This window comes from Apis cerana, linkage group LG9 (assembly GCF_029169275.1).
Source record: "Apis cerana isolate GH-2021 linkage group LG9, AcerK_1.0, whole genome shotgun sequence".
NCBI classification, from domain to species: Eukaryota; Metazoa; Arthropoda; class Insecta; order Hymenoptera; family Apidae; genus Apis; species Apis cerana.
Genome location: NC_083860.1, coordinates 1,544,393 through 1,554,294, shown reverse-complemented (window position 1 = coordinate 1,554,294; position 9,902 = coordinate 1,544,393). Strand labels below are relative to the sequence as shown.

At 19.5% G+C, this 9,902-nt stretch overlaps 3 protein-coding genes across 9 annotated transcripts; 1 reads left to right on the top strand and 2 right to left on the bottom strand.

Annotated features, from left to right (window-relative positions):
- Positions 1-908: 908 nt before the first annotated feature.
- Positions 909-9,247, top strand: LOC107994224 (fructose-1,6-bisphosphatase 1). Of its 7 annotated transcripts, none has more exons than XM_062079840.1 (6): positions 909-999; positions 6,309-6,558; positions 7,170-7,634; positions 8,204-8,393; positions 8,462-8,689; positions 8,830-9,247. In XM_062079840.1, exons 2-5 carry the CDS (start codon positions 6,386-6,388, stop codon positions 8,654-8,656), a joined length of 1,023 nt encoding a protein of 340 aa, XP_061935824.1. In that variant the 5' UTR covers positions 909-999; positions 6,309-6,385; the 3' UTR covers positions 8,657-8,689; positions 8,830-9,247. The 7 variants fall into 7 exon arrangements, 6 of the variants coding, with proteins under 6 accessions (XP_061935824.1, XP_061935826.1, XP_061935821.1 ...); XR_009831235.1 differs by lacking the exon at positions 909-999 and adding an exon at positions 6,025-6,165 and having other exon boundaries at positions 8,204-8,388; XM_062079839.1 differs by lacking the exon at positions 909-999 and adding an exon at positions 6,025-6,165.
- Positions 2,269-3,546, bottom strand: LOC107995329 (ubiquitin-conjugating enzyme E2 T). The gene is made up of 2 exons (XM_017052776.3): positions 3,270-3,546; positions 2,269-2,870 (listed from the first exon to the last, which is right to left on the bottom strand). The coding sequence occupies exon 2, from the start codon at positions 2,863-2,865 to the stop codon at positions 2,407-2,409; it is 459 nt and encodes a 152-aa protein (XP_016908265.1). The 5' UTR covers positions 2,866-2,870; positions 3,270-3,546; the 3' UTR covers positions 2,269-2,406.
- On the bottom strand, positions 8,687-9,814 carry LOC107993967 (pro-resilin-like). The gene is made up of 3 exons (XM_028665138.2): positions 9,677-9,814; positions 9,311-9,427; positions 8,687-9,061 (listed from the first exon to the last, which is right to left on the bottom strand). Exons 1-3 carry the CDS (start codon positions 9,686-9,688, stop codon positions 8,801-8,803), a joined length of 390 nt encoding a protein of 129 aa, XP_028520939.1. The 5' UTR covers positions 9,689-9,814; the 3' UTR covers positions 8,687-8,800.
- Between the last annotated feature and the right edge of the window lie 88 nt (positions 9,815-9,902).

Here is a 9,902-nt window from a genome sequence, read left to right as displayed (position 1 = left end):
CAAAAACTTGAATAGAAAAAAAAACAATAAAAGAAGAAGATAATAAAAAAAATTAATTTTTTCTTTTTCTTTTATTTTTGTATATTTTTGTATAATAATAATAATAATAATAATAATAAAAGTACAATAATAATTCATTTCAATTGAAAATTAATTAAATTCTTTTGTATTCAAACTTAATTTTTTCAGAAACATAGTCTTAAATGAAAAATTTTATTCTTGTTTTAGATGTAATTATAATTTTTAATTTCTTAAGATAAATAAAATATTTGATTTTTTATTTCAAAAATTTATCAATTAATAATATAAAAATAATAAGTAAAAATTTTTTGATTTTTTAAAAATATTAAAAAACAAAATATAACTTACTTAAATCTATAAAATTATATTTTAAATCTTAATTATAAATAGATTCAAAAAAAAATTTCATCACAAATTCAAATAAAAAAATCTATGACTTAGTTTTTAATTCTGATCATTAGCAATTTAAAAAAAAATTTTTTTTATATTATCTAATATTATAGTATTATCTAATACTAATTCTTCTTACATCTCAAAACAATTCAAGTCATTTAATCCAATTTTAAAAAATTATTTCATTTTAAAAAATACTCATATCTTCATTGTATATATTTTGTATTTTCTATTATCTTTATTATTAATATTTGTTATAGTATTTGTTATATTATTTACTTTTTTATATATATATCAAAAATAATTTACAAAATTTAAGATAGAAACATTTTGGAATATTTTAAAAATTATTATATTTAAATAAAAAAGTTACAAAAATAATTTATATTTATAAAGAGAGATTTTTATATTTATAAAATAATTTATAAAATAATAATTCTTTATTAGATTATGTCTCATGAAATGTTAAATTTGTATACATTCAACATTTGAGCATTGATTTGTTCGGTTGCTTGGAGATTTATTTGATTGTTTGATTGCAAATTTGGTATCTTTGAAAAGTTTATTATATTCTGCATAGAAAAGGTACTTTTTAATAAATTTTTAATTTTCTAATCAAGCTTTTTTCAATATATCTATTATTTTTTAAATTCAAATTTTTTTTCTTTATAATTTTTTCATTATTATACAGAAACATATTATAGAAACTTTCATAAATTAGGTTACAAAATTCTTCCTCATCTATTCTTTCTATTCTTTCTATTCTCTTCAACAATTTTTCAAAATTTTTTCAAAATCATTTTTGTATTAAAAAATCTTTAGAAACAGAACTTTTATAATTTAAGTCTTCAAAAAATCTATCACTTCTTTTTTTTTTTAAGACTTTTTCAAAAAAAAGTATTTTTTCATTAGAATCCTATTGAAAAAAAAATCATGGATTTAGATGGTGTCTATTTTAATTAAAATTCAAACTAATTTTCAAAAATAATATAAACTTTTTATGTAAAAATATACCATATAGCACAACTTAATATTAAGAAGTTTTTGAAATTTGAGATTTAAAGCTGAAATAAGAAATTTTAAATTCTATGCTTTTACTTTTTTTTTAATTTTTATTATTATAATAAATATTGTACTATTCAAACATCTTATCTATTCAAATTTTTACATATATTATGTCTATAATTGGCTAACAGCTATTATTATAACTACAATATATATATATATAAATATATCAATATGTCAAATTTCATTGAAATTAGAGAAAATTATATTTCACATAATTAAACTCAGCTATAGTTTTTAAATCATAGAAAATAAAAAAAATTTTAAATCATTTCACATGGTATATTATTAGTAAATAAGTAAATGAAAATGTGATATTTTAAAAGTTTCAGTCATTTTAACTTCTCTAAATTAAATTATATATTTTTTCTATATTGATTAATACAGTTTTTAATTCTCTATAAAAATATATTATTGACATATATAAGACATATGTGATATTTTAAAAATGATAATATTTTATCTTTGATTGAATATTTATCTTATAAAAGATAAGAAAGAAATAAATATATGATTTTATACTTTTACACATTTTATAAAATTAAAATTAAAATGTTTAAACAAATATGAAAATCTATATCTTTTGTAAATACTAAAAAATCTCTTGTAAATAAATACATTCATTGGTAAAAAATTTAAAGTTATATTTAAAACAAATAAAAATAATTTTTAAATTTTCAAAACATCTTCCAGAATAGATATATACTAAGTTATGCATAAAATTATTTTTATATGTTACATATTTATTTTTTGAATATATGAAATTTGTATAATTAAATAAATATACAATTATTTTTTTTAATTTTTATTATACATTAAAATTGATATTTTAGAAATGATGAATAATTAGGAAATCATGAAAATGAAAGTATTAAAAAAATAAACATAATATATATTATAAACTGAATGAAATTGAATGAATAAAAGTTAATTTTTTGTTTTATTCATAAATTGTTTTGCCTTTCTCTCAAATTCTTGTCTATTAAATTTATATTCCTGTGCAATATCTGCCATTAAAGGATCATCAGGATTTGGATTTCTTAACAAACATTGTATAGCATCTAAAAGATTTTTTAATCCAATAGTTGGTTTCCAATTACCTTTAGGTGGCATGTTTAAAAGATCCATACAAATACGGCCTTTATTATCAATATTTGGATGATAAATAGGTGTCTGAAAAGTGATTCTTGGAGGTTCAAATGGATATTGTTCAGAGATATCAATTGACAATTGAAAAATGTATCCACTATATGGACTTTCATTTGGTCCAAGAATTGTTGCCACAAAGTTTTCAAAATTGTCAGATTTTGGATAACATGAAATACCTTCTATAGGTTCTTGATTAAGTTTTTCAAATTCACGTTTCAATCTAATAAATCTCTGCATATTGTCTATAATAAAAATAAATATATACTTTCTATTTTTAAGTTAAACTAATTTGATATCAATAATAAACTCATTTTAAAGTTATTATTTTAAATGTACACAAAAAATCATTTTAAATATATAATTATTACTTACTATCATTATATAACTAAAAAATATAATAAATAAACAATACATTAACAATAAATTTTTTAATAAATTAATAAATTATCTTTTTGTTATTTGTTATTTTTAATATCATTATATTTGTTTTAAAAGCAAAACTTTAATTTCTTTTTCAATGTTTAATCTTTGTAAATTATAATTAATTACATGCATTTGAATCATATAACTATTATTTACATTCTTTATAATATTTTTGATATACATTTTTATATATATTTATATATATTTATATTCCTTACCTATTTGAATTAAATTCAAATTCTATATTCTAATTGTTTAATTGTTTTATATTATAATTTACTTATAATATTTTTATAAATTCACGTATTAATATATAAGCAATAAACAAATATTATACAATAAAATAAAGGTTTATTTATAAATTTTAAATATTAAATTATTTTATAAATTATAATTTGTTGTATCTTAAATGTATATTGTATCTATATGTGCTGAGAATATATTTGGCAACATTGTTCATATTCTTACTCTATACTCTATATTTTTGATATAGATAATCAAGTTACTAAAAGTTACTAGTTTTCATTCTGCGTTTTTATGAAATATTTATTTATGATAATATGTTGTCATAATAAATTATATAAATAAGAATTGAATTGAATTTTTTTTTTATATGTAGCACATATATATTTAATAGAAATTAAAAATATAGGTTTTGATTATTAAATAAATTTACATTAAATATTATATATTATAATTTTCTTTTAAATTTTATAAAAATTAACTATATAATTTAATATACTTTTATGTGCAATTTATTTATTATTTTTATAGTTTTAAATAATTATGTAATAATTATTATAGATTTTTATAAATTGACAATGGTTTTATAATTTTATTCATTTCGACAAATTTGAACTAGATAGCTTAGATTACAAAATAATTGTAATTTTAAGCATTTTCTATATTTGTTGTTAAGTTTTTAAAATTTTTATCATTCTGAAAAATGATTTTCTTAATTAGTTATAATTTACTTAATTTTCACTAAAAATTTATGTGTGTGTATATGTATATATATATATATATATATATATATATATATATATATATATATATATATATTGATTGATTGATGATAAAAATTTATAATTTTTTTAAATTATTAATTATTAAATTCATATACAACTATGTTAAGAAACTAATTTAAAAATTAATTAAAATAATTTAGACATAATTTTAATAATCTATAAAAAGAATTATTTTTTAAATAATAAATAATATTTTGCAATTAAAAAAAATATTATTAAATTAAATTAAAAATATTATCAAATGATTATAAAGTTATAATTTTATTTCAATATGTCTTTATTAATTAAAATAATGCAGATATAACATAAATTAATATTTAATATTATATAATATAATATATTTATTAATAAAAATACAATAGAATTATATTGTATATAAAATATAAAAATATAAAATATAAAAACATATGCTAGATATTCCAAACAATATGAAATGACAAAATTATTTTATTAATATAGCAAATACGATAATTATTAACATTCTTAGCATGGTATAATAATTTATCATATTAACTTATGTATTATCATTTTAACTTATGTATTTAAATTGTAGATAAATCAATAATAAATGAATAATAAAATGATGATTACATCATCGCCAATTTTTATTTTCATTTCAGAATATTTTTATTCTCACATTGACAAATATTTTGCTAAAATTAAGAGAGAAATTTTGTTTAAAGAAAGTTTTTTATATTAATTATAAAAAGTTTATTATATTTTAATAATTTTAAAATAAATAAAATGAAATTGATGCATTTAAAGATTTTGATTATACTTGATGTTATATATTAATGAAATTACACAGAATATATTACAATAAATAATAATTATTGAGCAATTTTCAAATTATTTTTTTTAATATGTGATAATGTTTCTTAAAAGTAATATATATATATATATATATATAAAATAATATGTAAGTATATTGGAATTATAATATTACAAATATTATATGACAAATATTAATATTATATGACATAATATAAATATACGTTACAAATATTATCGACTATGAATGTTAATTTTAGAATGTTTATAATGTTAATAACGAATCTATCATTGAAAATGTCATTGAAATATTATTGTCAAACGGATAATATTATAAATAATTACATGTTAAATATTAATTGTAATGTTATAGTATATATATATATATATATATATATATATATATTTCGAAATTGTTAAAAATTTGAAAATAGAAAATAATAATCATGAACTTTTGTATCCATAGAGAAATCGTTTTATCTTTAGAATAAAAATTGATTGAATATAAAATAATAAACTAGATATTCATGTAAATATGTCAAAATATATAAAATATATATATATGCAAAATATATGCAATATTATTCGAAAGGAATATGTAAAAAATATAAGTATATATCTATATAATATAAATCATTTTATTATTCTACTTATTATAATTTAAGTTATAATAGTTTCTTCTATGTTGTTTGACATTTCTTCTTTGATATTATTAATTTGTACATTTAAAAGAAGCGTCCTACATTACACAATATCATAAAAGTATTTGTATTAATGATGTACAGTATAATCTTTAATAGTTATTAACCTTACAAAATATTAATATTTTATGTATAATTTATTTAATGTATTTAAGTTTTCAATATAATTTTAATTTTATTTATTACTTATTTCAAAGTATATTTTTAGAATCATCATTATTAAATTAATAAATTAAATTAAAAATAATCCTATTTTATTCAATTCTTACATGTATTTATAGTTGACGTATAAACAGAAATCAGCCTAATATAAATGAAATATGAACAAATTTATACATAAAAAATAATATAATATAATATGCACAATATAATACATAAAATATACACATTACATAATACGCAATACATAAAATATATACATTATTGTGTTATATTATGCAAAACATAAAAAAAGGAATTATAATTAATATTTTTAAAATCTTATAATACCAAAAGAATTCTATTTACGTTCTATTAATCCACTCATTTTCTATAAAAATATGTATTCACAGTTTAATTCTGAAGAAATTTTAATCAATGAAACATTTTAAAATCATTTCTTAAATGTAGAAATTGTATGTATAGATAGTTATATGAATCATAAATTTAAGATTATTAAAATTTCTTTGAATACTTTCTCTAGAGTAATAATTAATAATATCTTATAGTAATAATTAATTAATATCTTGTTGTCTAAACGTTGTTCTGCTTTATATAGAGATACGTGTAGATACATCTACTATAGTTCGTCTGCTGAATTACAAGATAGACGAATACACTTCATCGCTACAAAACATGGCTTTGAAGAATCATTCTTTCGATTCAGATTGCATAACATTGACGAGATTTGTACTTGCCGAACAACGAAAGATACCAACCGCTAATGATCTAAGTCAACTTCTAAACAGCATACAAACTGCAATAAAAGGAATCAGTTCAGCAGTGAAAAAAGCTGGTATTACAAATATGTGAGTATTTTACATATTGATGTTTTAATATGTAAAATATTTAATTAGTTGGGTATTTTTAACACATAGAGTAAATGGTATAATTACAGATAAGAATTAAGAAGTAATTGATTCACTATATTTTTAAAATTTAAATTTCTTTATTTACATATATAAATCGTTGCAATAATCTTTTTTTTTAAATTATTCCATTTTTACTATAGTTTTAAGTATTAAGAAATTGATTAATCAAAGATTAATAAAATAAAGATTTCGTTACATTATTAAAATATTGCATATTAAATTATTAAATTAAATTCTTATATTACAAAAAAATAATAGATAAATAAAATAATTTATTATCAAAAATTTATAATGTACAATAAATACAACAAAATATTTGTTTTATATTTTGATTTATAAAAAAAAATTGACTTCTTCACTTTTAATAATTTATTCAGAAAAAAATAATAAACTCTTTTGCAAATCTTAATGCAAATAATATAAAAATATATCTCCCAAATTATTTAAAAATTTTTAATTTGTTATTAAGTATTCGAATACTTGAACCGTTTATTCTATGGGAAGAATTTAATAACCTTTTTTTAAATGATTTTTTTATCTGAATATAGGTATGGGATATCCGGAAAAAAAAACATTCATGGAGAAGAAGTAAGAAAATTAGATATATTGAGCAACGAGTTGTTCATAAATATGTTAACATCTTCATACACAACTTGCGTTCTTGTAAGTGAAGAAAATACAGATGTGATTGAAGTGGAGATTGAAAAACGTGGAAAATATATAGTATGCTTCGATCCTTTGGATGGATCCTCTAATATTGATTGTGTAGTATCAGTTGGTTCTATATTCGGGATTTACAAAAAACCGAAGGAATTGAAGGAGCCTTTAATAGCAAATGTCCTCCAATCTGGTAAAAATTTAATCGCTGCTGGGTTTGCACTTTATAGTTCAGCAACTATAATAATACTTTCGGTTGGCCACGGAGTTAATGGTTTTACTTACGATTCAGCGATCGGGGAATTTATTTTAACGGATAAAAATATACAAATACCTCCTAGAGGAAATGTTTATAGGTAAAAATTAAATTATTTATTATTTTTTCAAATTAATTTAAAGTCTCAGAAAAGGAAATTTAAAATGAATTCTTTTTGAAATTTGAAACTATCAAAATCTAAATAAAGAATAATTTATAAGAATATATTATAAATAACTTATAAATAACTATATTTATAAATAACTTATGAGAATGTTATAACGACATAAATTTATATTTATTTAATTAATGATGATCTAATTGAAATTGCATTTAAATTTTAATTCATTTTAATTGATCAATTCCTTACAATAATTCATATGAAAAAATAAAACGTATATAAAAATGCAATTGTTTATAAAGCATTATTATTGATTATTGTTATTATTGATTAAATTAGAAAATTGATTAGAAATTTATTAAAATTTTAATTTTTAACGGAATAAATAATGTTGAATAATGTTAAAAAAAAGGGAGAAAAATAATTCTGGATTGAAGAGTTTTGAGATTTTGTATAATTTTAAGTTTGGATTTTAGTTTTGTGAATTTAAAAAAACAGGTATTGACTTATTCTTAATTTTAATATACGTAATAATATGATGATTTTAGCATTAACGAAGCACACGAAAATTCTTGGAATACAGCTATCAAAGCATACATTCATTCGAAGAAATATCCTAACAATGGGAAAATATATAATGCTAGGTATGTGGGCTCTATGGTGGCTGATGTGCACAGAACGTTAAAATATGGAGGAATATTTCTTTATCCAGCAGTCAAAAGTTATCCGCAAGGCAAAGTATGGTTATTTTAAAAAAATGAAAAAATAATGTACAAATAATTCCTGAAATATATAATTATTTATAGCTACGACTTTTATATGAATGTATACCAATGGCCTATATAATAAAACAAGCCGGCGGTTTGGCATCGAACGGAGAAATTGATATCTTGGACGTAAAACCCAAAAAAATTCATCAAAGATCTCCAATAATTTTGGGATCGCAAGAAGATGTCCAAGAAGTTTTACAATACATTAAAAAATATAAAGATAATAAATAGTGGAAAAAAGAAGATAATGAAACATGGAAAAAAGTTATTAAAGATTTTATTACGAGCCATATAATTTGTTGATACATTCCGATTTCGTTGATTATCTTTTAAATTTTCATCTTTATCTTTTATTGAAAATTTCAATATAAATCTCTAATATCTATATCCCTCGTTACTGGTAGATCCTCCAGGAGCAGGTCCTGGAGCTGGATAAGTTGCTGTTCCTTCGTATCGTACCATGGGCCTGTAACCACCATTGTCGGCGATGTAATCGACAATTTGTGTTCTACCATCTGGTAACAATACGTGATAAGCTCCAGTTGCTTCGTTATCTTTTCGTGATTCGTGATGGCCAAAATTTAATCCAGCTACCGCGTCCTCGACTTCATATGAAAATTCGTAATTTGCCGGATCCTGTGAAAAAAGAGAGAGAGAAAAAAAAGAAGATGGAAAAGTATTTTATATCGATCACAGATTAAATTCTAAAGGTACGTTTACCGGTATTTTATTTATAAAATTTGTACATTTTATACTAAATATACTAAAATCGTTAATATGGATTATTAAATAAAAAATAAATAAAAAAATTTGTTTATGAAAGTAATATATTCATTATTTTATTCGCATAATATGACAAAATATAAAGGAGAAAAAACTACTTACACCGACCCATTCGTCAGGGTGACCACCAGTAGCTGGACGCGTTCCTGTAGGTGGAAGGTAGGCAGGTCCTTGAGGTTCGCTCAAAATTCCTACCGACATCATTGTTAACAGAAATGCCTATATAAAAAAAAATATTTTACATTTTTTTTAATCCAAAAAAAATGCATTATTTATGAGTTAGTTATTTAAAAAAAGATTTAAAAAAATTAAAAGATATTTCGCCGAAATGAGATTTATGTTTAATGTTTTTCGATAATATAATTGAAAAAATGTTATTAATATTAGATTGATAAAAAATTCTATTGTTTATAAACAAAAAAGATATTTAAAATCCTGTAAGAAAAATTATTATAACTAAGAACAAACCTTTCGAATCATTAGCAGGATCTTGTAAGTCTTCACCGAAAGAAAATAGCTTAATGTTACGAAGACGGTGGATTTTATACCGTGTTTCAGGTTGCGGGTGCGACGAAATGGAGATGGAATCACAGTGATTTGGGGGAACTTTAATACGAATCCATACCTATAATTATAGTTAATAATAAAACCGCATTGCCTTTCTGGCTATAACAGCAATCATTCATTTGGTGAG